At 54.3% G+C, this 26,350-nt stretch overlaps 11 protein-coding genes across 11 annotated transcripts; 6 read left to right on the top strand and 5 right to left on the bottom strand.

Annotated features, from left to right (window-relative positions):
- Positions 1–2,381: 2,381 nt before the first annotated feature.
- Positions 2,382–3,928, top strand: F5Z01DRAFT_679544 (CFEM domain-containing protein; the record flags this gene model as incomplete). Its single annotated transcript, XM_046265536.1, has 4 exons — positions 2,382–2,492; positions 2,548–2,680; positions 2,733–2,911; positions 3,017–3,928. 4 exons carry the CDS (start codon positions 2,382–2,384, stop codon positions 3,926–3,928), a joined length of 1,335 nt encoding a protein of 444 aa, XP_046121432.1.
- Positions 3,929–3,969: 41 nt separating this feature from the next.
- On the bottom strand, positions 3,970–5,008 carry F5Z01DRAFT_393435 (uncharacterized protein). Its single transcript, XM_046259490.1, has one exon. It carries the CDS (start codon positions 4,671–4,673, stop codon positions 4,011–4,013), a length of 663 nt encoding a protein of 220 aa, XP_046121431.1. The 5' UTR covers positions 4,674–5,008; the 3' UTR covers positions 3,970–4,010.
- Positions 5,009–5,424: 416 nt separating this feature from the next.
- Positions 5,425–6,147, bottom strand: F5Z01DRAFT_671103 (uncharacterized protein; the record flags this gene model as incomplete). The annotated part of the gene is made up of 1 exon (XM_046264656.1): positions 5,425–6,147. One exon carries the CDS (start codon positions 6,145–6,147, stop codon positions 5,425–5,427), a length of 723 nt encoding a protein of 240 aa, XP_046121430.1.
- Positions 6,148–8,195: 2,048 nt separating this feature from the next.
- On the bottom strand, positions 8,196–9,765 carry F5Z01DRAFT_671102 (P-loop containing nucleoside triphosphate hydrolase protein; the record flags this gene model as incomplete). The annotated part of the gene is made up of 3 exons (XM_046264655.1): positions 8,196–9,410; positions 9,469–9,622; positions 9,683–9,765. 3 exons carry the CDS (start codon positions 9,763–9,765, stop codon positions 8,196–8,198), a joined length of 1,452 nt encoding a protein of 483 aa, XP_046121429.1.
- Positions 9,766–10,855: 1,090 nt separating this feature from the next.
- F5Z01DRAFT_616405 (RAM signaling pathway protein-domain-containing protein) lies at positions 10,856–13,750 on the top strand (the record flags this gene model as incomplete). The annotated part of the gene is made up of 3 exons (XM_046260909.1): positions 10,856–11,202; positions 11,255–11,366; positions 11,420–13,750. 3 exons carry the CDS (start codon positions 10,856–10,858, stop codon positions 13,748–13,750), a joined length of 2,790 nt encoding a protein of 929 aa, XP_046121428.1.
- A 539-nt stretch (positions 13,751–14,289) lies between these two features.
- F5Z01DRAFT_633442 (uncharacterized protein) lies at positions 14,290–15,096 on the top strand (the record flags this gene model as incomplete). The annotated part of the gene is made up of 1 exon (XM_046261955.1): positions 14,290–15,096. The coding sequence occupies one exon, from the start codon at positions 14,290–14,292 to the stop codon at positions 15,094–15,096; it is 807 nt and encodes a 268-aa protein (XP_046121427.1).
- Positions 15,097–15,110: 14 nt separating this feature from the next.
- F5Z01DRAFT_646113 (steroid alpha reductase family protein) lies at positions 15,111–16,394 on the bottom strand. The gene is made up of 3 exons (XM_046262885.1): positions 16,303–16,394; positions 16,014–16,238; positions 15,111–15,962 (listed from the first exon to the last, which is right to left on the bottom strand). The coding sequence occupies exons 1-3, from the start codon at positions 16,337–16,339 to the stop codon at positions 15,292–15,294; spliced, it is 933 nt and encodes a 310-aa protein (XP_046121426.1). The 5' UTR covers positions 16,340–16,394; the 3' UTR covers positions 15,111–15,291.
- A 2,206-nt stretch (positions 16,395–18,600) lies between these two features.
- F5Z01DRAFT_671098 (uncharacterized protein) lies at positions 18,601–19,221 on the top strand (the record flags this gene model as incomplete). The annotated part of the gene is made up of 1 exon (XM_046264654.1): positions 18,601–19,221. The coding sequence occupies one exon, from the start codon at positions 18,601–18,603 to the stop codon at positions 19,219–19,221; it is 621 nt and encodes a 206-aa protein (XP_046121425.1).
- A 532-nt stretch (positions 19,222–19,753) lies between these two features.
- On the top strand, positions 19,754–20,960 carry F5Z01DRAFT_646110 (ribosomal protein S8e/ribosomal biogenesis NSA2). The gene is made up of 2 exons (XM_046262884.1): positions 19,754–20,114; positions 20,217–20,960. Exons 1-2 carry the CDS (start codon positions 20,051–20,053, stop codon positions 20,771–20,773), a joined length of 621 nt encoding a protein of 206 aa, XP_046121424.1. The 5' UTR covers positions 19,754–20,050; the 3' UTR covers positions 20,774–20,960.
- Positions 20,961–21,225: 265 nt separating this feature from the next.
- Positions 21,226–24,118, bottom strand: F5Z01DRAFT_633438 (GTPase activating protein; the record flags this gene model as incomplete). Its single annotated transcript, XM_046261954.1, has 4 exons — positions 21,226–21,288; positions 21,339–22,280; positions 22,331–23,947; positions 24,020–24,118. 4 exons carry the CDS (start codon positions 24,116–24,118, stop codon positions 21,226–21,228), a joined length of 2,721 nt encoding a protein of 906 aa, XP_046121423.1.
- Positions 24,119–24,847: 729 nt separating this feature from the next.
- On the top strand, positions 24,848–25,981 carry F5Z01DRAFT_646102 (uncharacterized protein). The gene is made up of 3 exons (XM_046262883.1): positions 24,848–24,923; positions 24,996–25,025; positions 25,072–25,981. Exon 3 carries the CDS (start codon positions 25,707–25,709, stop codon positions 25,917–25,919), a length of 213 nt encoding a protein of 70 aa, XP_046121422.1. The 5' UTR covers positions 24,848–24,923; positions 24,996–25,025; positions 25,072–25,706; the 3' UTR covers positions 25,920–25,981.
- Positions 25,982–26,350: the final 369 nt, after the last annotated feature.

The following is a 26,350-nucleotide window of genomic DNA, read 5'->3' as shown; positions in this document are numbered from 1 at the left end:
GCGTACACGAACGCAGCCGTTCGACTGGTCTCAGAATTGTTTGAGAGAGAGAGAACGATTACCTAGGCCTTTGGGGAGCAAGACCAGATTTTATTATAACCATGATTATCTGTGCGCAAAGCCAGCCACGGAAAGTTTCGGGGAAGAGGGACGAGCCGACTCGCTGCGAGCACAATACTTACCCGAAACGACGTCGGGACAATGGACATCACAGTCCCGACTCCAACAGATTTCGTGCCGCCCACTGATAATACTTGCAGACTCAGTAATCAATGGCTACCTGTTTACTACCGCAACCAGCGGACCGCAGATTGCCGCTATCTGTCGCTGGTCAACATGTACCATCAGACTATCAGTTCTCATCTCATAGGCGGGTGATGCCATGACCGTGGGTCGATCGCACCCGAATCGTCAATTATTATGCCTAGCGTCACTCGACAAATTTTCCGAATGGCTGATCATAAACTCATGATCGTAGCTCCCGGCTCCGGTTCTCCTTACGAGTCGTGCGTCTAAACAGCCAAACAAACAAATATGCCGTGCATGACTCTCGAGCCTGCCAAATTCGGTTCAACATACAGCAATACCCCACACACAAAGATGATGACTCGGGTTAGGGCATCTATTAGACTGTGGAATGCCTTCGGTTCTTGAGTTTCCTTGTTGGGGTAGCCATCCCCTTGGACGGAGACTCGGAACAACCATCGCTGGCCGCGCGCAATCCACAAGGCTCGATTCATGCCTCAAAGCTGCGCAGCAGAGCTCTTCCAATAGATGCTAGACTAGTCCCCGAGACTAGTCTGTGCCCGAGACGTCGTGCGACTCCTCCTTGAGTTATGCCGACACAGATCTTCAGCGCTCATCACCTCAAGATTCAAGACTTCAAACAACGGAGAGTCAAAGGAGAATGGGAGCTAGTCTTATACATCCGCGGCCTCAGATTCGCGCCTGGGGCCCTCCTTGCGCTTCTAATTTCTCCCGGGATTTCGGGGCCGCGTTGACAAACTTGGGTCTCACAGCATGTCCCTCCTCAAGGGTATCCCTGATGAGATCTGCTCGGCTGCGGGGATAGCGCCAGATGCAGAAATTCCGAGACCACACCGGATCGTTTTTCATGCAGTTACTTGACATGAACGTGGCCGATCTCGTGGCAACTCAGGATCGACCATCTCCCGCATACAGATGGCGGGGGGCGCGAGTCATCGTGCTTCAGCAAGACAAGCCTCTCTCACGACAATGAGCGTCGAGGTCACAAGACGGCCAGGTCCATGTCCCTCGTTGCTGCTGACTAGATGATCCAGATCGCCCAGAACCGTCCCATGCTTGTCCGATTGAGGATCAATAATATTGCCTGCCTCCAAGCAGATTGGGATGGTCGCGGCACTATGTAACATGACCTCTTGGCTACGACCCGCTAGACTTATTGGGATCTGATTCACATTTACTTATTGACGCTAAGTTGGGTAGCTCTTTTGCCAGCAAATCGCAAACCAACAAGTCGACGACTGACATGTCAGCCCTGGTCTGCCTGGCGCCTCAGCCGACGTGGCTAGCGACGACTACGGTCCGTACATGACTCGAAAACGGGTCTCGCCAGCGGCTCCACCAGAAAACAGCGAAACGAGACTCGAAACCATGGAGTCGTCGGCATGCCATTGTCACGAAGCGATGGGTCTTCTATGCTCTGGTGCGATCATGCCAAGGAGCCGTGACCCTTGAAGCATCACGGCAATCATTAACAAAGGGGTCGTTCACCGGCACAAGCGCATGTTCATACGGAGCACTATCGAAAGCAGACAGTTGTCGTGATTCGCTCCCGTTTAAAATCGCCGACGATGGCGGGACAAGGCTCCATTGATCGCGTCGGCCTTGCGGTAGCCTGTAGGCATGCAGCCCCTGTCTGTCCCTTGACTTAGAACCGTGCCTCCTGGGCCCTGGGAACTGGCTCCTGGAACCTGTCCCCTGGGATGGACCGTGGACGCCCCGATGTTACGGGAGGGGCATGTGGCGGTAATCGACTAACGTTAGACTGGCCTTGTTGAAACCTTGTACATAACGAGCCATGCGGACGTCCGCACCCGTGCAGCTAACTATTAGTATATACTTCTGACCCTGCGGGATCCGCACAAGGGCCTCGCTCAGTCCGCAACAACCGAACGTACGAAACGATACATCGCATTTATAGTATCCTCCTCGCCTCTGGTAGGCGGTCGATTGGGCGTATCATCTGGCTTGCCCGTTGTTTGGTTTGCTCCTGGCAAACAAAGTCGCCCACGCACGCACCCGAGTCCACCCATCTTTCGGCGAGCAAGGGACGAGTCTCGCCTGTCGACAACTTGTTTCCTTGTCACTTGCTTCCCTCTCTCGCCAGAGCGTCGTCAATGAGGGTCAAATCTTGGGGACTAAGCCACCTGGCTTTGTTGCTCGTCGGGCTGGTCACGCTAGTACGAGCTGACATCTTCTCGTCACTTGCGAAATTGCCCTCCTGCGGTGTATGGACAACCTCTCGTTGTATGGCGATGGCTCAAGGCTGACTCGATGCTCTAGACGGAATGTTTTCAATCGTCCCTCGCCGAATCGACCTGCGGACTCAACGTGACCTGCATTTGTGCGGACAAGACGTTCCACGATGTAGCGTTCAAGTGTATCCTCGGCACGTGCTCGGTCCGTGACGCACTGGGTAGGTTTCGAAATACATGAACGGTGGCGGTGGCATGGCTGACAACCTCCAGAGGTGGGCCGGGTCGAAGCAGAGGCATGCGAGAGGCCAGTCCGGTCTAGGAGGCAGGACATTCTGATCCCATTGGCAGCGTACTTACCTGCGTGGATCGCGCCCTGGTTGCGTTTATACTCGAGGTGGACGACGTGCGACAGACTGGCCATCGACGACTATATGATGAGTATCTGCGCCGTGTTCTACACGGTGTTTGTGGTGCTTGGTCAGATCACGGGCCACGTGGCCTTTGGTGTCGACACATGGACCGTGGAGATTGACGAGGTCTCGAGGGGGCTCAAGATCTTCTACGTGGACGAGAGCTTCTACCTGTTCTGCCTCAGTCTGACCAAAGTCTCGATGATCTTCTTCTACCTACGGGTCTTTCCGAACCGTGGCTTTCGATACGCCGCGTTCGCCACCATGGCCTTTGTCATCATCCCGACCGTGGTCCTGATCTTTGCGCAGATCTTCCAGTGCTCCCCGATTCACTATGTCTGGGATGGTTGGGTCGACGGTTCGCAGGCGGACCACTGCATCAACATCAACGCGCTCGCCTACACGGCGGCCTCGTTCAGTATCGCGCAGGAGCTGGTCCTCCTGGTCCTCCCTCTGCCGCTGCTCATCGGGCTGAACATGGGGCTCAAGCAAAAGGCCGGCATCATCCTCATGTTCAGCCTGGGCGTCTTTGTGGTGATCACGTCGTGTGTGCGCCTGCGATACATTGTCTCCTTTGGCCACACGGTGAATCCGTCGTGGGACTTGACGGACCCTCTCATCTGGTCTGGCATTGAGGTGTCCGTGTCCATCATCATTGCCTGCCTGCCGGCCATCCGTGTGCTCATCATTCGCGTCATCCCGGGGTTGCTCAGCTCCTTGGGGAGCCGCGGGCCGAGCAACAAGAACGGTTATGTCAAGGAAGGCTCGGGCTTCTCCGCGCAGAGATCCACCAACAGCCGAAACAAGCTCCAGCGCCGGCGGAGCGCCAATATCTTCTCTTCCCGCGAATGTGACGTCGACGACGACGGCAACGGCAACGGCAGCGAGGTCGAGCTGGGCCTGCAGCTCGGGGACAAGATCCGAGGCAACGTGCAGACGGAGATCTACGGGGCGCAGGACACCGATTCAGACAAGGCTGACCAAGGGATACGCATAAACACGACCACGCGGGTGGACGTCCATGAATTCGAAATGGAGCGGCGGAGACAATCATGAGGCAGCGGCGCCATAACATATAATATACAGATACATACTGCAAGATCAGCCTAAAAAATAATGTCATGGGAGATTCTGCTCCTCAACGCTTCTTGGCCTGCTCGGCCTTTTTCCTCTCAATGAGCTTGTCGATCCGCTTCCACGCCGTGTAGCCCTCGATCCAACAGTTGGCAACCCACGCCAGCCATAGCCCGCTTCCTCGCCGGACACCATGCGGCGTGAGGCGCGTGAGGTCGAAGCCAATGGCCTCGCCCGTGTGTAGGGCCACCACGGGCCAGAAGATGGCCTTGACCAACCAGCGGAACCAGTCCACGCCGCCGGGGTAGTAGGCCTGGATGAGGGCGTACGACGTCGAGGCAGGCTGGGTGATGGTGTCGAGGAAGGTGTAGCAGGCGAAGTAAAAGGCGACGCCGCTGAACACGACGATGCCAAAGCCCTCGGGCGGGGTGTACTCGCGTATGACAATGCCGTTCTCCTCGCCCAGCGCTTCCTTGGCCTCGTTGTCCATGGCGACGAACCGGCCGCGGATCTCGCTCCAGGAGGTAAGTGGTGGCGTGAAGGGGACGGCGTGCTCGTTGTCGCCGTTGCGGATGAGGAGGCGGTCGAAGGAGACGTCGGTGAGCTCTGGGCCGTCGTCGACGGGGTGTATGGCGAGAAAGTGCTGGAGGTAGCGACGCAGGGAGTCCTGGTGGTCCTTGTTGACGTGGGTGATGATGGAGGCCTGCCGACTTGGCTTGTCGGACATGTTCGAGGGCGGAGAGGGCAGGGCGCGGTATATATGACTTGGCCAGTGGGGGCTGGTCGAGCGAAGCCGAGGCAGTGGTGCTTTGATCGGTGCTTCCAGGTCAGCTTGGGTGTGAATTGATGGACTGATGATGGAGGGGCGGCAGGAATCCAGGATCGGGGTCCAAGGACAAGTGGATCTGATCGCAAGGTAGACCCCGAAATGGCGATGAGCTACCCTGAAGCCGAGGAAGACATGAGCTGTGCAGAGTCAGAACGCTGGCCAGAACCAACATTGGTGGTCCTTGACTCTCTGTAATCATATTTGTCGTTTTAGACGCACGTGGATATATTGCCAGACTGCGGTTCACTCGATGTGCGCAATCTTTGAGATGCAATGTCCTCTTTGTAGGTGAATATGACGGCCATCGAATCAGAAACCAGTCTCCAGCCCAAAGCGGCAGTCTTGAATCACGTATGATCGACGCCATCGATTATGCTGTCCGTGCGCCAGCAGAAGCAACGAGATCTAGAAATCTCATGCTACAATATCACACATTATGGCATGGACAAATCAGGTATATCACAGGTTTTTCTCTCGTTGCTATGAAAATTAAACCTGACCCGCCGCAGTCTTCGACCCCTACTCGCCTCTCACCCGAACAGGACGACCCCCTCGCATTGCGATAGTCCATCTCGGAAGAAGAAGACCTATGCCTCCTTCATCACCTGAAGGGATCAGGCAGAATTTGCGCGCAGCGACGCCGATTGGCTTAGTAGCCGTAATTGTAGCAGCAGCAGTACTCCTTGCAGCCCTTGTTGTAGTCGTAGTGCTCGTCCTTCTTGCAGCTGACGGTGGCGGAGATGTGCTTGGTGCTCTGGCGGTACTTTTCGTCGTCCTTGTACTCGTAATTGTTGTAGCAGCGGTCGTTGCCGACCGCCAGGTAGATCTTCTTGCCGCAGAGATTGGGGTACCCGGGCAGGGAGTCCGTGGGCACCGAGCACTGGTTCCCATGGCAGTAGTTGTTGTAGTTGAGAGACTCGGGGCGGTACTGGTCATGCTCGTCGAGGTAGATGCCCAGGTTGGACTTTCCAATCGACTCGTACCCGCCATCGCGCTTGTGGCTGTTGTACCCATTCTGGTAGTAGACCTTGAGGCACTCCTTGTTGCCCTTGTCCGAGGAGCAGGCTTCGACCTTGACCTTGAGATCGTACCGGAACTGGTCTGGGCAAGTGATGGCCTCATTGTAGCTGAGGTCAAAACGACTGTACGTGTTATAGTACTCATGGTCGTACTTCTCGCAGTAGATGCTCTCTTTGGGACACTTCTTGTTGTTGTACCCACCGCGGGCCTCGATTTCGAGCGACCGCGGTCCATGCTGAGGGGGCTTCGGTGGGCAGTGGGAGCATTGAGGCAGACCAATATCAGGATCGGAAGGCATGCCAACAACAGATACAGCCATGAGGCCGAGCATCGAGAGGACCTGTGTCTTCATCTTGGCGATTGGGTTTGGATTGTGAAGAATAAGTGATTGTCCTTTGCTTCTTAGAGTGAACGTTGTCGATTTGGGCGTTTTCTGTAAACTGTAGGACGCAAAAGATTATCTGTAGGGGAGGGAGGAAAGCCCACCCCTTTTTATGCACAGTCAACCAACAGCCCGAAAGACTGATAGCACCAAGAGACTCCATGGACCCGGCCTTGCCTGGACCCAGACCCATACCATCCGAGTGTGAACCAGGGCGGGGCTCAGTGGCTTCACAACTGTACACGACGCGTAGACATTTCGGTCGGATCCCCCTCCACCGCCGTCATCTTTCGTCGATGTGATGTTTTGCATGAGCCTCGGCCAGTTTCTCCAGGGCCCCCGACGATCCGAGGACACCCATAGCAGCGCTAAGTATAGATCTGAAAGCAAGCCATGTCCTAGCGTATTGCTATGTCAGCGCGGAGAACACTATGCATGGGTGAAGAGTTTGATGCTGGCGCAAATCTAAATCGCCCAGTAGGACCCTGAAAAGCGTGTTTTCTTTCCGGCAAGGTAGAGAGAGACGCACCAAGAACCAGGAGCATGCGAGGCAGGTTTCCGCGAATCCTGATACTGACTTCATGTTGATCGAACAACCCCCTTCGTCACAGTTGTTGACTCCGTGAGACCCGGGAGTCAGCTATGCGCAGGGCTATCAGTAAATGAAAGTGTCGGGATGCTGGAGCTGCTGGAGCATTCTGCGTCCACGCTGACGGCGCTCTCACAATTACCCCCCGCAGGCATCCAGCTTATGCCTAAATCCTAGCGCTTCTCCTATGATATACTCGAGAGTCATAGACTGGATTTCATCACAGGCAGGGAATCTCACAGAAGCGGCGCAATCGAGGTGGCTTGTCTGCAACGATGAGTGATGACCAATAGCCTAAACTCTGAAGCGCTACCGCCGCAAACCCTTGGATGAGGCTTGAGAAGTCTAAGATTTCCTGGTTTGGAAATCCAATGATAAGCTCCCCTATCGTAGTCAGGATGATATGACTAGCACTCTACAGAGGCTGTCGAAAGACAACCGTCCGGAGATTCAACGTTACATCAATATTGGTGTACTGCTGGGCGAAAGCGTGAGACAGTCGGCGATCACGGAGCTGATGCAGCCTAATCGAATGGCCTCGAGGTGCCGAAACGATGATGCACAAGTACACTCACTCCATCCGTTAGGAATGATGACCCATTGGGCCCAACACACCTCCTTGCCAGGGTCTCGGGTGTCTGTGGTGGACCTCTGAAGAGAACCACGCGAGAGGTGACATCGGGAACATGGAGCTTGACAACTGCTGCCAGCCCGGGCTTGTACTGTGCCGTCGGCTGCCATGAGCTTCCGAAGCAGCACTTGAATCACCTGCTGAACCTGCATGGGAGAATTGGCGGAAGTTTTATACGTCCGTATAGGCCTGAGGCCAAAGGTAGAGCTCAGTCGGTGGGTGACGGGTGTTGCCGTTTCCTGTCTTCACGTGTAGCGTCGGTTGCCGACTCTCGGTCTCGATGATGTTGTCTGATTTCGCAACACACAACTGAGCTAATAATAGCATTGTCCGCCACAGACATCAGACTATCAAGCCAGAGCTTCAATCATCGCGCCACTGCTGACCCCCTACCCTCTCCGAAATCTGTCCCTGGTCGAGGTGCAACACACAGGTAACGAGGTTGTCATGCCTGGATCCATTCAAAGTATCCACCATGTTTACCAGTATCAATCAGCGGCGTCGTTTGCCATTTGATGATACCAGGCAGCGGGAACGGAACGAAGGGTAAGCACTATTGCCTCTGCTCGGGCCGGAAGCCTTGGGTGGGAGGCTCGGAGTGAGCAGAAGCCGGGAAAATGCCTGGCCAGATGACCTCCTTGAAAACAGAGGATTCGTCAACAGAAGAGTGTCTGCACCTGATGTCCTCCTTGATGATCTTGTACGCGGATGTCCAGCATGCGTCCGTGAGATGAGATGTTTCTTATATCGTGAGCTTCTTGAGTATGTAGCTGCTTTTGCCTGATAACCGATGAACAATTAATCATCGCAGTATGGGTCCATTGACATTTCGTATGAGACGTCGTACGTTCCTTGCATTGCCTGGGTGCTCACGAATTCAGCGTCTGCGAGTCCTCGCATATATCGTGACTGAACATCCGCGGGATCCTTGTGCCAGTCGCAAGCGAAATCGCACTCCGGCTTGGTGGTCTCCCCAAAGTATGCACAAACGACGGCATGCCGGCATTCGGAGATGTTTTCGCAGTATCTCGCTAACGCATTGAGACTTTGCCGGCGAGCATTGGGGTTCTTTGCATCGCTACTAACCATGCGGTCCACACGCTCCAAATCCTCGCGGCTGTAGTAGAGGAAGCAATAACTCGCATTGCCATCACGGCCGGCTCGGCCAGCCTCCTGATAATACCCTTCGAACGACTTCGGTAGTCGCCAGTGAACCACAAAACGCACATTGTCCTTGTCGATGCCCATTCCAAATGCTGTGGTGGCAACGATAATGTCGTAGCCATCTTCGTTGTTGATCCACCTGGCCAGCGTCTCCTCTTTCGTGTCTTTGTCGAGCTTGGCATGGAACGGGCGAGCGCCGATTCCTGCATCACGAAGAGATGCCGAGAGGGACTCACATTCATCACGGGATGTGGTGTAAATGATGCCCGGTATATTCTCCACGCGTTCCCCAGTCCGATCGAGCTCTGCCTTGCGAGCGGGTTCGCAACGCCGGTTGTATACTCCGCGGATCCAGAAGAGAAAGTCTGAAAGACGGTCATCGTCTTCATCTTTGGTATACCGGATTTCCAGGTGCAAGTTGCTCCTCTGAGGACTCATTAGAAACATCTTTGTGTGTTTCGAGTCAGGGACTATCCCCAGAATGCTCATAATGTCATTGCGAACGTTCGCATTCGCTGTTGCCGTCAAGCACATGATTGGAACATCGGGGAATGTCTCGCGGAACCAAGACAGGCGTTTGAAATCTTTCCTGAAGTCGTGACCCCATTCCGAGATACAATGCGCCTCGTCAATGGCGATACGCGCCAACTCCTTTTGTCGATATACAACCTGCAGTCGTTCGCGGAAGTTGGAGCCGGAACAAAGCTCTGGCGTTACATACAACAGGCGGGTGTGCGGATGACCAGTTGCAAGATCGCGGTAGATATTTTGTCGTATTGAAGGTGGCGTGCTGCTGTTGAGCGAGTACGCTTCGATGCCTGACGCTTGCAACGCTTCCACTTGATTGATCTTGCAATATGTTAGAGACTGGAGGCAGCAACATAATGATCGCCAGAGGCAAGCGCACCATGAGACTCAGCAGTGGAGAAACGACGATTGTGATGCCGGATTCGACGACCGCAGGTAACTGGAAGCACAGGCTTTTCCCAAAAGAAGTCGCAGCTTGCACATAGACATCATAACCTTCTAGGGCAGCCTCAATTATCTCCCGTTGATGTGGCCTGCGCCCAGCAAGCCGGTGGTTAGCTTCGTGAGCTGACTTCAACACGACTGTAGCTGACCTGAATTCTTCTTTCTTGAATTGCCGTCTCAGGGTGAACCCTATGTCCGTGCAGGACGGTGTACGTTGAAGCTTGCGCGACATTGTTTGCTGCTGCGCGAGAGCGAAGCCCTCGAACTATGCTGTACTCAACTTTGAGGACGCATAGTTCACGAGGCTACTGGGGTTCAGCAATAACAGGTAGGGAAGGCAATGGAGAAGCAGGAGCTGGCCCTCGAAAGTACCTACCTTAACCAGGAAGGTTGCGATCTAAATGGAAGAAGAAGGAAAGTCCTATTTAGAGTGCAAGCCTCAAGTTCTTGAAGTAAGGCAGGTGCGATATGCTTGGCAGTACTCCTTGTCGGCTGGTCAGTGGTGACGAGATTCACTCGCAGCTCAAGCCTCACGGTCAGTCCTGCCAGCGTGAAGACCCTGTGCAGCGCCCTCGCCAATGAAATACAATTGGCAGGGGTGAAAACAGAGACGCGATCCGGCAAGCAGAAGACTTGAGTACTCGCACTGTATGTTTCATCTTTGCGCACCAGGACTACTGTGTGTTTGTGTCGCATCTACAGTGCGTGAAAGTAGCTCAAACAGTACCAGCAGTAAGCGTCGCGCTAAGCCCCAAGGGGGCCAGGCACCATGCCTGACTAACGCCTTTTCCAGGCACATGGCAACGACCCCTTAGTCCTGATCTTGTCCTATTCAAGCCCGTACTTTGAACCATTACACAAAGTGCCTAAAGCACCGGCCTACATTATCAGGAGGATCGCACTCAGCTGAACTGGTCGAGCTGTCGGGCGAACATTGTGCGGCACTCATTCAGGCGCAATACAAATCAGCTCTCGTCACCCCGACCGCGGTCCGACAAAGCACAGACGAGAACCCGAGCTCAACCTCAACAAACCGGCCACACGAACCGAAGGAACGACAGAAACAGATCGATCTCTTCGCCCATCGTCATTGGCGTTTTCGCATATACATTGGCCGATCCTGCGCAATGAACATGCAAAGTGTCACGAATTAAGACCCGAAGCCCTGGCCGGCCGCGCCCAGCAGTTGCTTCTACCATCCCATTCAGCTGCCCAGAACGCTGCAAGACCGAGTGCATATTCTTCCGGGGACGTTTTAATCAATGATCGGAATTCCTTATCCTCGACGTCCGAGTATGGACTTGCCTGGCCGAATACCCGCAATGCCTCAACCGCGAACAATGTCCGAGGCCCCCAATCGAGGTCGACGACCAATCCCCAATTCCGCAGCGACCTCAAATGGCCTGTCTTCGATCCCCCCCGTGCCGACACTGCGCAAGGCTGCTTCGAGCTCCAACCTTGCTGCGGGGGTCAGTACCGCCGAAGCGTCAAAAGTGATAGCGCTTGCACGAGAAGCCATGCGCATTGCCTTACAGAATGAAAACCAGGCTGCCGAAGCAGGAACTGTCGACGCAAATCTCAAACCCGGAGTTACGGTGGACTTGAGCCGGAAGAATATTGACGTTATACCGGATGAAGTGGTAGACATCATGAAGGATCAGCTTGAGAGGTACTGCGCCAGTCGGCGATACTGGGCGAACAATTGCTAACGAGACTGACAGGCTAGCCTTGTCGCACAATCAACTTACCACTGTTCCGTCACGATTTTCCGAATGTACGTCTCTGCGATATTTGAATATCAGGGCGAACAGCATATCCGAATTCCCTATGCCGGTGAGTCCACGAGGCCCAATAGACATAAGGAAGCCTGCTTACCGCTCCCGCAGCTCTGTGACCTCACTTCCTTGGAAATCTTGGACCTTGGCTATAATCAGCTCCAGGGTCTCCCCCAGGAGATGTCGAGGCTGTCGTGCCTAAAGGTACTATCCGTCAAGAAGAATCAGATACGCGAGTTGCCGCATTGCCTCGCCGACATGGCTTCGTTGCAGTTGCTCACCTACGAGGGCAATCCATTGGTTTTTCCGCCAAAAGAAGCCCTGCCGCCTCCCGATAGCATGCCACCAAACGAGGCAACAGCACACATTCGACGTTACCTGAAGCAGTACAGCGCAAACAATCGGTTTGATGCGGATCACGCCATTTCTGAAGAGAACGGTCAAAACGCAGAGGTGACTCGTGCGCCTTTGAAACGCAGGATCAGTGGTCGATTTCCGATCAAAGTCAGTGGTTCGGAGGCATCACTTTCCAGATCCCCATCTATCAGCCGGCCCCCGCCACCAATCTCACAGCGAGCGCATAACCGCGGCTTCTCCCAGCAGCACACCGCCGCCAGGCGTCCTGGCGCATTGCCTTTGACACTGGGCAACGTCAACGAAAGGGTTCGCAGTAATTCCGAGACCCATCTTCGTGAGCGATCGGAAAGTCGCAACAGGCGGATGGGTGTCGTGTCAAAGAAACCAGACCTTGGCACACTGGATGAGACTCAGGCCAACAACCGTTTCAGCCATTACCGCGGACTTAGTCATGGCTCAGCAATGCAAGGTGCGCCTATCGGCCCCAAAGAGCCACCGACTCCCACGGAAAATTATCCCCAAAGACCGTACTATGTTCGACGCCTGTCGATTTTGCCAGAGAGGCGGCGCGAGTCCAAGGTGTATGATCCAGTGACTGAGGCTGCCAAGGGCATTCTGTACTCTGTGTTCCAGATCCATCCTATGATTCAGATGCTCATGGGTCTGACGAACGATGGCTCTGCCGAGAGATCACGCCTGGAAAGGATTGTCTACAACACAGACTTGCATGTGCAGGAAGTCGAAGGCGAAATCCAAAAACACGACCTGGCGCTCGGCGAAGCGGATGAACAAACAGGGCGAGAGAATGAGAATGTGCATCGAGCCTGCCAGACCCTCGTTGGCGCCTACGGCCATGTGTGCACTATACTGGCGGACAATATCGACACTTTTGTCGATAACGGCGATCCCAGGTATATCAGAACCCTGGTGATGGCCATCTACAGCTGTATCATGGAGCTGCGGGCGACCCTGTCCTCGATGGCTGCTGAGAGTGGTCAAAGTCGCAAGGCCTCGGTTGCGGACACGACGGTTTCTAACTATACCTTGAAGCCACCTTCGAGGGAGCCAGCGGCTACCCCTACCGTACATCGACCTGGCATCACGAGATCACGAAATGGCACTTTGGTTCACAATCCGGCTAACTTACGGGTAGCCACCAATATGCCTGTACCGCCACCGATGCTCAGCTCAGGCTATTCGGATGCGCTGGCTTCGGCGACCCCTCGGTCGGGCGAGTCGTTCGCGTCTGCCATTAGTCGTGACGTGCGATCGGACACCTCAGAGGAGGACGCGCAGTTTGACAAGATTTTCCTGTCGTTGCAAAAGTCGGCCGACATCATGTCATCGACGCTGCCGAACTTTCACATCCAGCTCAATGGCCGTTTAAGGAACGCCATACAGAGGGGTGTCCACTCGGGATTGGTCCACGAGTGGAAAACCCTCATCAGCATATGCTACAGTACCATGCAGCAAAGCGAGGTCATGCGGGGCCGGCTCTCTGCCATTAAGCTCAAAGAGCCCGGCATTCGTTCACAGCCAAGCTTCTGGAATCTGTGCAGCAACTTCTTGCGGTCTTGGATGCGGCTGGGAGACGAGATCAAGTCAGCAGCCAACAACAACGTGCCGCTGCCAGCTGACATGCGACGACGCCTGAAGCCCATCCAGCAGAGCATCAAGGAGACGACTACCACCATTGTCAACTCGCCATGGCATCATCTCTTGGGACCTCTGGAGCCTTCTGCTCCCAACGGACACTCTTACAACGACTCTGGCCCCCTATCGCCTACCGGTGTCTCCATAACACCTCAGAGTGCGGCACTTGGCCCAGCCATGCAGGCCATGGTACCCAAGACGCCGTCCTCATCCAACAACTCATTCGCCGCCGCCTTTCAAGGCAACGTCTTCGACCGCGCCGATGCGCTGATGGCGAATCCGGGAATCTCCATGACCCGTCCTGGCTTTCCGCGCAAAGGGCACTCAAACCTGAGCTCTTTCTCCTCCGTGTCCTCGCTCTCATCCGAGGGTGGCATGAGCCCCGGGCCGGGGCTAGGGCTGAAATACAATGCGGGAAGATCGGCCTTTTAGACGAAGGACCCGTTCTCGCCTGCCCGAGCGCTAGCCTGTCAGGTCTGGATCTGAGCACGAGTCGGTGATACAAACGAATTTTGAGTTTTTTGGTTAGTTATCGCTTACCATGGGCATTGAGTGGGGGTGTAACATGAATTGGTCTCCTTAGCATAGCATGGCGCATGGATCTGCTTCGTAGCAGGGCTGCTGTACTATTGTCAGCGGGGATCAGCTACCCATCATGAAACAGATATTCAATTTGACTTTTACATAAGTTATACCGCCGAGCACCGTTCGTCAGACTGGCGCACAGAAGCGCGACTATGGTGGCGAGGCCTGGGCTTCCATTGCTTCGATCACAACCGCGGTCATGTAAACAAATCAACCCCTTTCCGGCATTCCTGGGCCCCGTTTATTACATCGTATCTGACACCTTCGCGCACATACACGCCCCAATTTCGGAATTTCTGGCAATGTCGTTGCTCAGTGAAGATATCATCAGTACCAACCATTGCAACAGACATATGCACCCCACCCACCCTTCCGTCATCTGCAACATGCACATGACCATTGCGTCCTCGGACTTGTACAAGGCAAACCTCGTAGACGCAAGCTCTGGAGCTCGTACATTTGTGCTTTCATCCCAAGAAGAGCAATTCCCAATCCCAGCAGTCGAAATGTCCACCTCGTCAGCTCCTCGGCGCTCGCCGTCCACGGCCACGGCCACAACGACCACATCCAACACCCAAGCAATGTCACAAAGCCATATACAGCCATCATCCACCGGCGATGTTCCCTACATTCACCCGACGTTCCCCTCGCCACCCCAGCACATCTCGCAGGCCCGAGCTGCCGTGGTCGCCTCTCTGTCTAACATGGTCGACACAAGCCTCACACCGCGTGCCACGCTCTTGCACGCCAATGCAGAAGGCTTGTCCAAGCAGGAGCGCGACGTGGAGCGGGCAACAGCAGCCCTCAGAAAGGAGAGGGAGGCTTTGGGCAAGGAAGCGGACCGGGCGGCGAGACGACTGAAAGAAGTCGGAAACGTGCAGAACTGGGCCGAGGTGCTGGAGCGACAATTCCTCGTGTTGGAGGAGACGAAGCGGCTGGTGGAGGAGGGCAGCGAGAGCGAGTGCAGCTGTAGTGACTGTGGGAAGTATGATGATAGCGTCACGGATGAAGATCGTGATCAAAAGGACGATGAGCCCAAAGGGAAGGAGAGAGAGGATCTAGCCATGGCGGATGCAGATGATGCCAAGGTTGCTTGGTCTGATGCTAGCCGTAGCCTGAACGAGAGGGAGTCGAGCGCGGGCACAGGTAGAGCTAGAGGCTCGGAGACGGCATCAACGGGGACCTCGCCATAAAGCAGGACGCCAGAGCTCTTTTTTGAGTGGACAATTAGGGTTATGATAATGATAATACGTTTTTCTGGTCTCCCTTTGCATCCTTTGCATCCACGCGATCCCACAGCCGTTTTTGTTTGTTGTTGGTCATACCACACAACTTCTTCCACCAGGATCATTGCAGACCCAGCTCATGATGCTGCTGCTACCGTTCGCTTAGTAGATACCCGGAAGCATCACGTAGCGCTTCTTCTTGTAGCGATCCCCAAACTCCTTCCTGTACGCCTTCTCCTTGCCCTTGCCCCAGGGTCCCATCTGGGCCGCGCCGCTAGCGATGAATACCACCACCGACCAGTCTCTGGTGGCAAGAATGACGCCTACCCATGAGAGGATCTCATACATGTAGTTTGGGCATGTGACGATCCCGAAGCCGTATCCGACTGGGATCTTGCGCTCCGTGCCTCCGGCAGAACGCAGGCTGGACAAGTACCAGTGCACAGTCGCATTCATCGTCTCGCCAAAGAGGAAGATGGCCGCACCAATGTAGTCGATGAGGGGCTGGTCGGCCTTGGCTGCCAGTGAAGAAGGGCTGTATATGTTGTAGGCACACAGCACACCCGACAGGGCCCAGTAAAAGATGCTGTTCTTGAAGACGTTGAAGACGGGCATCGTGTTGGCCGAAAACTTGTGCACGAAAAGGGTCTCGAACTCGCGCTTCAGGAAGTGCAGCTGGAACATGGCGAAGCCGAGCCACTGGGTGGGGGACAGATCGAGGGGTTCCGGGGCTCCTTTGTAAAGGTGAGGGCGGAGGGCAAGCGCGAGAGCGTGGATGATGATAGGTCCGAGGTACTCGATCACGAAGACGGTCTTCCAGGCGATTTGAGGCCCTGGTGATAATGTCAGCTACTGCTCCAGAATACCGGTGTTGAACAACCTACCCATGTCCTTGACCAGGACCTCGTGTGCGGCGGCCACGCCGGGCTCCTCGCTCAGGCGAGCTTTGCGGTCCTTGAGGGTCTTCTTGGTGGTAGGATCATATATACCGATACGGTTGTGGTCGCTGATGCCCACGGCTTTGGCAATCAGGATTTTGAGGTCTTCGACGGTAGCATCGGCAGTGAGGTCAACGGAGCTAGGTAGCTTCTTGATGGGAGCCTTGGGAGCTAGTTTCAATCAGCATGTTGCCTTTCATTGTATCTTGCAAGTGTCTCCGGCAACAGCTCTTACACCGGTTGGTCAGCTTGAAGCTCTTGAGGGCCGACATTGTGGCGTGCGTTGCGATCAACAAGGTTGTCGAAAGTGGGATGCAAAGGCAAGCAATAGCTGCAATACCAAGGTCAATTCGAGACACCCTGAACCTTTCCTTACCTGGTCTTAGCAGGCTTAGCGGTGCAGTGCCTGCAGTGCCGAGGGATGTGGGTACAAGCATGTGATTGGCTGACGTACTTTGACTCAGCACATTTACACCTGACGGTGAACCACGACCTCCATCATTTCATGTCGCTTGATAGTGTGCCTTTTGACTCGATAGTGATTCCTTCACGTCACCTATTGAGGTGAATGAACCGTACATGTGCTTGGTGCGAGTTCTAAGCGCCATCAGCCCCGCAGCAACTACCCCGAGTCACGGAGTATAGGTAGGACGCGATTCTACAGAACATAACCGAGTACGATAAGCTTGTCGACTGCATCAGAATGACACTGGTTATGTGTGCCTATCAATCGTGACCATGTCTTGCGTTGATTGGAGGTGAACACCTGGACAGGTCAGTCGAAGGTAGGTAGGCCTGTTGACAACACCAAGTCAGCGCTTGGTGAGCTGAGCTCGTCCTTGCTTTCTTGCCCACTACATCTGGGCCATAGACAAGACGACGCTTGTAACCTCTGCTCTTCTACGTTTAGGCTGTGTTAGCTATAGAGTGACACGAATGGGTCCTTTGTAGATGTCCGCATCGGATTTTTATAGCGCGATTGTTCCAGGCTCGTCAACTACGTCGATATCTGAAGAACGATTTTCAACTCACTGCACAGTACCTAACTGCAGCGAACATGGAGGCATGCTTGAATGGCTTCTTTTGGCTGATCAAAAGGGATTTCTCAGAATGTTTCAGCTTCTTCACAACTTCAACACACAACCGCCACATCCACCAGAACCATTGCCATGTGCACATGCACTCGTCGTTCGCTTTCCCACAACGCATAGCTTCTCACACAGTCTTTACCAGCTATTTGCTCAAGTCTTTTCAAGGACTGCGAGTAAATTTGTGATAACTGGCCAGGCACCAATAACAGTCAGTAGTTCGGATGATCACGCCCTTCCCTCGCCTGACCGTTTCATCCAGAGAACTGCAACGCATGCCTACTTTCTCTACATGCCTCTTGGATTCAAACTTTCCTTCACTTGCAATCAACTAGTAACGCAAGCGCGAGAACGAATCCAACCTTCGCCTGGGTTGTGAGGGCACCCGGCTGCATCAGCCCTACACAAGCGCTGCGGCAGCCATGTCTACCAACATGAATCCTTGTGCTTCAAGCTTTGATCCCAGGCCGCCTTCGCACGCCATGATGTATCGACATGAACGCTTAGATGACAGTCTTTGTCCATCTACGAGTGAAAGGCCAAGGCCACCACCAGAACACATTCACAATGTCAACTCGGCCGATACTCAGCCCGTGGATCCTCGCTCGAACCCGTCTATACATGTTTCATGCAGCGAGGAAGATCAGTACATGGCAGCAAGCCGCTTCATGATGTTGGGGCCCCCAGGGCATGGGGAACAATGGTACGCTCCCGCTCAGACGTTTTGGCATTTGACTAACCGCTTCCCAAGGGATCGACCTATGGCTCACGCACTCTCGCCGAACTTACAAGTACCAACGATGCATCAGTGGATCATAGCACAACAAGCCAATGCGATGAATCGACCTTTACACCTCCCAGCACTTGCTCATGCACATCCATCCTTCTTCCCGGCAGCTTGCGGACCGATGAGAAGCTCAGCCTCAGATGACATCCAACTACCGAGTATACAGCGATATAATGCAGGGTCGATAGGCCCTTTCCAGCCGCCACCTCCTCCAGCAGTATCTTTGACAATGGATCAACATTTGCAATCATATTATTTCCCCCAAACGCCAGCACACCATGGTCAGCAGCCACAACATACGCCAGCACCGCCGATTAGCCCGGCACCGTCCGCAATACTGCAGGCTCCGAGACCCATACGCCCCAGAGGTACACGGTCACGGTCACGGCAGATGAGTCGGATGAGGCGAAGATCTAATGGAATCAATTTTCATTCAAGAGCAAGTAGCGCCGCCCCTTCAATGAATACCCAGGACCCTGACCAGGCTACACAATCACAAAGCCCCGCTGATGGCGAGACTGCTGAATTGAAGGAACCTCGACGGGGCAGGTCAAGGTACAGGATCGTAAGCTCTGTTCACTCAGGGACACCTCTGGGCCTTTCCGCACCAATTGGTAGCACGGGTCCTATTTTCCGACGAGTGTCGCGCGATACTCACATGGCACGAGATCGAAGCCCAAGCGGGCCGCCATCCAACGCGCCAAAGGCGCCAGCCGCTTTCCGTCGCCATCTCGACGAGCAGCAGTCTTTGAACCTAACATATCCGAAGTCGTCGGCAGGACCTGGCTCCTGGACGCAGTCGAAAAGATGGGTGAGCGACGAGACAAAAGAACGCGCAGCCTATCAGAAGCTCATGCAGTCACTTCACTACCTAGGCGCAGACAAGTCACCATCTCTTCCGCAAACATCAAGTGAGCTGACAAGCTTCAGAGTAGCCCAAGCTGAGAGCAAGGGCCGCATCTTTGGTGAGAAACTGCGGCGAATGGAAGAGGCAGAGGCCCAGAAGCAGAGGAATCCACAACACCTCGAGGTTTTCCATGGCCTAGATCTGGCTGACGGTCTCTCCCCTGTGTTTGCCGTCTTGAATTGCTTCAACAAATATCAAGACCCCAAACAACAAGCAGGATGGCCCAGCGTGGCCGAGTTCAAGGAAGATGGCGAGAAACGGGCCGCACGCTATGGGCGATATTTTCCACTGCCTCGTCTCGATTTCATTGCGAGAGAGTCGGAAGGTGAGGACGCGGCCTGTCTATACACCAGCGATGGATCCATCAAATAGGAGAAGAAGGCCGTCAAGGTCGCGTCTGCATCAATACTTCCTACCACCAGGGCACTTGGCGAGCCCGAGTCAACGGTCCCAGTAGACCTCGCCGATCTTCATGAGCGCTTACGGCAGCTGCTACGTGACATTGATGAGATTGACCCCTGGGCGGGCGAGGGAACATCAGGGGTGAGTAGCGTCGTGGACTCATGATTTCGATTGCCACGAGAAGCGGGAATTTTGGTCCAGAAAAGGTCGCATACCTAGTAGGACAAGAGCGTAGATACTGAGATTATATCCACTCAACCATTTGATTTATTGCCGTGCATGCGATTTACAGATATCATGGACGGCATGCGCTGTTGAAGTGGTTCAAGGCGAAGACTGCACGTGATCAGCCGTCAACTTGAGCTGGAGCCTGGAGAGCCCCCACCAAAAATCTGGAACTGCTACCCCTCCACCTCTCTGCATGTCTGACCACGTGACCCTAGGAAGCCCTCGCAGTACGTACCCGGGCTAGCGCTGGCCTGGCCCACAACCACAATTTTCGTGTCAATTCAATCCTCCACGGCCTGTTCCGCCAAAAAGTTCACTCCTCCCTCAACCGCCAAACGACGACAATTCGATTGCCCTGGTGAGCATCACATTCATCAGGTGAGTACCGCAAATCCGTTGCTTCTGTCTTTTACACACGCCATCTACTCGCCATCTTTACCAGCACAACGCTGTCTCAGCGCTCGCCTGCTCGATTCGCCCGCCGCATCGTCACCGCCGGCCTCACCACCACTTGCTGCGAAGGAAACATCCAAGCTAACATCTGCCTTTCTCGTCATTAGAAACCGCAATCATGGGTATCTCTCGCGACTCCCGTCACAAGCGTTCCGCCTCCGGCGCCAAGCGTTCCTACTACCGTGCGTAAATACCTATACATATATATACCGAAAGCCCGTATCGGAGTCTTTCTCTCCCCCAACCGGGAGAGGAGAACCATACGTTCTGACCTTTGTCAACAGGGAAGAAGCGCGCTTTCGAGGCTGGCCGCCAGGGTGCCAACACCAAGATCGGCGCCAAGCGCGTGCACACCGTCCGCACCCGCGGCGGTAACCACAAGTACCGTGCCCTCCGTCTCGACTCTGGCAACTTCGCCTGGGGCTCCGAGGGCTGCACCCGCAAGACCCGTGTCATTGCCGTGGCCTACCACCCTTCCAACAACGAGCTCGTCCGCACCAACACCCTGACCAAGTCCGCCGTCGTCCAGATCGATGCCGCTCCCTTCCGTCAGTGGTACGAGGCCCACTACGGCCAGGGCATCGGCCGTCGCCGCCAGCGTGCCCAGGCCGCCAAGGACGGCAAGACCGAGGAGGAGGAGAAGAAGAGCAAGGCTGTCGAGAAGAAGCAGTCCGAGCGCTTCGCCAAGCAGGGCAAGGTCGAGAGCGCCATCGAGAAGCAGTTCGAGGCCGGTCGTCTGTTCGCCGTTGTCTCCAGCCGCCCCGGCCAGTCTGGCCGCTGTGACGGCTACATCCTCGAGGGTGAGGAGCTCGCCTTCTACCAGCGCAAGCTTCACAAGTAAAAGGGTCGCCAAAATGGATTGTTCCGTCGGCGACAAGTGGTTGGCATGGTGTTCACGGATATCTCTTTGATTTGGCAACAGGTGCCAGTAGAAAGAGCTTCACGCACGCATCGGGATGGCTTCATAGGGAATGACCAATTTCACGCGATCAAAAAGGGGGCGTTTCATGCATTTAGGTGATCAAAACTGTTCTCTCATCATTGCGTCCGTGGACATGAATGAATGTGACTTGTTCGTTTGCCCTTTCCACCAGTAGCGAACCGATCAGTGTCGCTGCCAGGCATCTATCTAGCCCTTGCGCCCAACCCACGTCTACTTAGACTCTAGACATATAAGTAGCTGTTTCAATCCCCCCGTACACCTTCTCCAAAGTGCAAATGCGATGCAGTACGCCATTCAATGCCCTGTGCCCAAATGGCATTCATTGTTATATACAGGTTGACATCCACCCACTACGCAAATTGACGCTTCAAGTCGGACCACTTGCGAGTCAGGGTCTCATGTTGCGAATTTATCTATAGTTGTTAGTGTCAACACGTCACGTACGTTGGGGACCAATTCATACCTCGGCGTAGCGCATCTTGGTCTGCACCAGCTGCTCCTCGAGCTCCTGAAGCGTCTTCTCGAGCTCTTCGTTTTCTTCGTGCACTTTCTGGTTGCGCTTCATGAGGTCCTCGCGTTCTAGAGACCACTTGCCCTCAAGCTCTTGGGGCTGTTGTTCAATGACCAGCTTGAGTTCGCGAACTTGGCCTTTCAGACTTTCGTTCTCATCTTTGAGCTCCTCGTTCTCAACTTTGGCGTGGACCATCTCAGTGGCAAGAGCAGCCTGCTCCCTGTCACAGACCTCGACACGCTCCTCAAGCTTGCGCACCTTTATAGTCAAATGCTGGTTGTTGTTCCTTAGGTCGAAGAGCTCTGTTTCGCGCTGTTTTTCGGCTCGGGTCTTTTCCTCCCATTCCAAGCCGTACGCCTTGAGTGTCTCTGGTGAGATTTTTACCTCGCAAGCATCGCGTATGAGTTGGTCGGCTCTGTATACCTCCTTCTCCATATTGGAGCTGGATGATCCGAAGAAGCCGCTTTCGAGCAGACTGCCTTGGCTAGGATCCTTGTCAATGTAAGCATCGAAGAGCTTGTCCTTCAAGAAGACCGTCAGTTGCTGCATATCGGACAGTGACAACAATGTGGCCGCGTTCTTCTGCATCAAGACAAGGCCAAATCGCAGAATAGCCGAAAGACCTTCCGACATAATCAAATCGTATATCCGCAAGACGAGCTGCAGGGGGAAACGGTACGCGAAAAGGGTCAGGAACCATTGCGTGGCGTAGAGATGCCCTGATATGCCCCGGCGATGCAGATGACAGTACAGGGCTGGCTCAAAGTCCTCGAGCAGCCGCTCAAACTGATACAGTCGCATGTGTAGACCAGGCATATCCTGAATGAACAAATCACGCAGACCATAGTTGTGCATCAAGCGCGCAAGCAAGCAAAAGGCTTCTTGTTCAGGCATCTGACTGAGTTTAGTGCATGCGCAATGTTACCTCACATATGTTCACTTACGTTGAACAGCAAGGGCATGATGAGAAAGTTCATGCCCTGTGCGTAGCCGACACCTTCATCGTACAGAGCATATGCCTTGCAAACGCCAAATAGACCATCCTGGAGGCCAGCGGCGGCTGCGTACTTGGAATAGCTGGTGCGAGCTCCCAGGTCGCGGCGGATCGTCTTTTCGAGCTTCTGCAACGCTGCGGCGTCCTCTTTTTCTTTCTTCTTATTCTCCGCCGCGTTGGCTTTGGCTGCAGCCTCGGCTCCTTTATCGACATGCGGTGAGACTGGACCAGCCCCTCCGGAGTGTTCTGAATGAACCGAGGATGAAGAAGACGCAACAGCATCGCCGCTGTGCACGCTCAAGTTCGTATTGCTCGCAGCACTTGTCGTCGTGCTGTTGCTATTCCTTGTCTTGTCCTTTTCGGTCCCCTTTACTGATAGCTCTTTGTACAACAGTTCCAGCTCGTCATTCTTACTTTGCGCGAGGACCTGCCAGATGACACCCCGAATGGCACTGGGGATGCCAGTAGCGATAGCTCTGTTGAGTTCTGCAGCGCTCGTCCTCGCCACCGCAGCTGGACCTTCGTACACGACAGATTGCCACAGGTCCCAGTCAACCTCAGTTTCCGGCATTGCTGAAGGACCGGCATGAACCCCAGACATTGTACCAGCCGGCATTGTCGCATCAGGCTCGGGGACAGACGACGGTGGCGGTGCCTCGGTGAGAGTGGAGTGGTTAGCGGGTGGCGTGTCTGCGCATTCTCCGTTGGTATCCTCGACTAATGGTGCCGTGATACCAGCCTCCTCACGCAGACGCAGTAACTTGAATCTATCTTTGAGGCTTGCTCCATGTGCTTGCTCGTCCTTCTCCTCCTCAAGCCGACTCAATAGCATGTCGGGATTGCTGGTAAGCGTTGCGACTGAGCTTGCAGTGTTTCTGCGTGGCGACGTCTGGTTCGCAGCAGGAGTAGCTTCTTTATCTTTGCTCGAACTTCGAGATAACCAGGAGAAGGGACTCGTCAATTTTCGCGGAGGTGGCGGCGGCGGTGCTGCAGCTGCGAGTGTTGGCTGTGACACTTGGGGGACGAGAGCTGCTGGCAGAGGGTTTGGGCTGCGAGATGGTGACGGTTCGGCAGGTGGTGACCATGGCATAGAGGGTAGCGCACTTGTAATGCTACTGAGAGAGATGGTCTTGTTGGTGTGCTCTTTCCCTGTAGGACTCTTGGTGCCCTCGGCAGCAGCATCCGGAGCATCATCGTCCAGATTAACGTTGTCCAGGTTCGATGTGGTGGAGAAACGCTTGGGTGAGGTGGAAGAGCCCGATCGCTGGTCGAAATATTCACCGTGTTCGTCGACATTGCTTTCGTTGGGCTCCTCCTTGACCTTGAACTCGCTGGGTTCCTCGTTGGCCTTAGACTCGCTGAGCTCCTCGTTGGCCTTGGACTCGCTGAGCTCCTCTTTGCCCTTGGACTCGCTAGTCGGGTCCTCCGCGTTTTTCGGGGAGATTCTGCCACTGTCGCTTTCGTCGGCGTCTGGCTGTATAGGTTTCGAGGTTGATACGTGACGCTTCGTCAGAGACCGAACGGAGCTAGTATCGACCGCATCTTCGAACACGTCGTGACCGGAAGTCTATGTATGTCAGCCTGCTGCAGCCTGCCAGATTTGCATATGAGGTTGCAGTATGCTGTGTGACGGACGTACTTTGTCGGGAGCAGCTTCTGAATCTGAAATCGATACCCTCTCTCCGTCGCGAGATGGCGAAGGAGGGTCTTGCTGCTTATCATGTGCCTGCTGCGACATGGCGAGGAGTCGTAGAGCAGGCGTGTCTAGGCCCAGTGACACGGGCAACAGCCAACACAGACGATCTGGGGGATGCGTAGATCGCAATGCGTGCACCAGCGGCACGATTCAATGGAAGCCTCAGCCTCGTGTGTCGTATATGATAAGTCGATCGATTGGGGCGATTGGTGGTTCCGAGTTCCGACGCTCCTGAGAATTCGTACAGGACTAGATTTGATCTAAGTAGGGTCGACCAGTTGGTGATTATCGCTGCGTTTCGATGTTGTGCGAGCTGGGAAAACCATCGGCGAGATAGTGAAGGTTGGTATCTAGCTAGCTAGGAAATGGTCTTCGTGAGTGCGTCAAAGGATGGAATACCCGGGGCGAGGCTTTTGCGTCGCGAGACGCAATCCAACGACAGGAATGATGACGCTTGGTGTCAGTTTCCGGACTAATACCATGTAGCAAGCATGTGCCCGTGATCCTCGAGGAAGGGGCGTCCAGTCGAGAGCAACCTGGCAGTGAATGGCAGACTGCGACTGGAGTCCCAGACCGCCCACTAGCAGCTTGCACTGGCAGGTGTGCTGGCGGGGCGCTGCTAGTGGTAGCTTCAGGGGGTTGCCCTTGTCTCAGCCCCTGACCGCGCCAGTGGGCATTGGGCAAGCAGCCCCTTGCTGATCTATAGTTCACGCTCCTTGATCGGAACGCGTTAAAGAAACGATACAAGTATGTAATTCGATTTTCGGTCACTTGGCGAGATGCAATGGTTGGTGACGCCCGTGGACTATGTGCAATTGAGACAGACGAGGGCTACGTCATTTATCCAGTAGGTTCGGCGGCTCCTTCACCTAGCACCCTCGACGTCGTTGATATACCGACTTACCCTATAATGAAACAGGAAACGGAACACTCTGGTAATTGCTAGGAGGTATTACGACCAGTACTTCAGTAACACTGATGCTAACTAAATCAAGCCCACTGGCGTTTGGTCCGTAGTTATACCGTTTCTTCACTTGCCCATCTCCAACTTCGGGCTGGGCCGTGAACGCTGCCTGCCTGTGTGTATTACGCGACATGAGGTAAGTTGAGGACAACATGCGGGAACGCGCGGAAGACGCAATCTGGATTGCAAATGTAGCCTTTAGCTATTACAATATTTATCGAGCATGTCTAGACGAGCACTTAGTGTGTATTGTTGTGCTAGTAGCCCCGTAGGCTATGGTAAGTAGTAATAAGTAAGGTAGGCACTAATCTACACTAACGCCTTAAAGTCAACAAGGAGCGGAACGTGACAGGCGGGGCGCTCGGTACCTGCGTCTTCGAGTCAGATGCGTCCGGTTCCCGCGGCTGCAAGCTGAAGAAAGACATGGAACTCTGTCACATATTAAGGTACTACAGACTGAAGCTGTAGGAGATGCCGATAGTAGTGAGTCACTCCTTTCTGCGGGCTGTCAGCAGTTCAGAATGTGGAGTCCTTTTGGTTTAGAATCCAGAGCTTCGACTTGGACTGCGATGAGAGCTTCAACATAACATTATTTTAAGGTATTGCGATGTTACCGAATAGCAGTTTTGGAAGTCCATAAGACAAGTATTCATCTACCGTCGATGAATGAGCTGGATGCATCCCGTGGTCCCGTGGTGGCTGCAGGCTATTGCTCGAATCGCTCCGGGGATGATATCATGTGTGCTGAATGGAGCTTCCTTGGGAACAACCTCTAGGTTTAGGGGAGTACCAGCGACAATGGGCTATCAACAAGTCAACCCCTATGAGAAGATTGGTCGGATACAAACGAACACAAGTAGCACAGTGCTTGAGTTGTAGCAATGTACTAGGACGTAGCAGCTTGCACAAGATGCCTCTACTTCCCAACTTGGCGCCTGTCCAGAGCCTCAGAGGTAGGCAGGTACGCACGGACCACTTTCCACCGCCCAGCTCACCTTGCAGTTACGCAAGACGACGTAGGCGGGACCGGGACCCACCACCACCAAATCATGATCGTCCCTAACTTAGCAAGAAGTGAAGTTGCTCTACTCACAACTTCGACTTGACACCAACACCTTTCATTACATAGACCTTCGTCGTGCGCACCGCATTGCACGCCCGTCTGCACACTTGATTTGTCTTTGTGCCTACTTCTTCGTGCCCTTCTTTGTTGACGGAGAATCTTCGAGCCTTCTGCATCAGCACCTAATTGCTAGGTGCCCGCTTTCTCAGTTTGAAGACTGCTGATCCTAGGCGACCTGCACCCGCCT

Source organism: Emericellopsis atlantica (assembly GCF_019669845.1).
Source record: "Emericellopsis atlantica unplaced genomic scaffold F5Z01scaffold_4, whole genome shotgun sequence".
In the NCBI taxonomy this organism is placed as follows: Eukaryota; Fungi; Ascomycota; class Sordariomycetes; order Hypocreales; family Bionectriaceae; genus Emericellopsis; species Emericellopsis atlantica.
The sequence above is the reverse complement of the archived record's forward strand: the minus strand, read 5'-3'. Positions and strand labels throughout refer to the sequence as shown.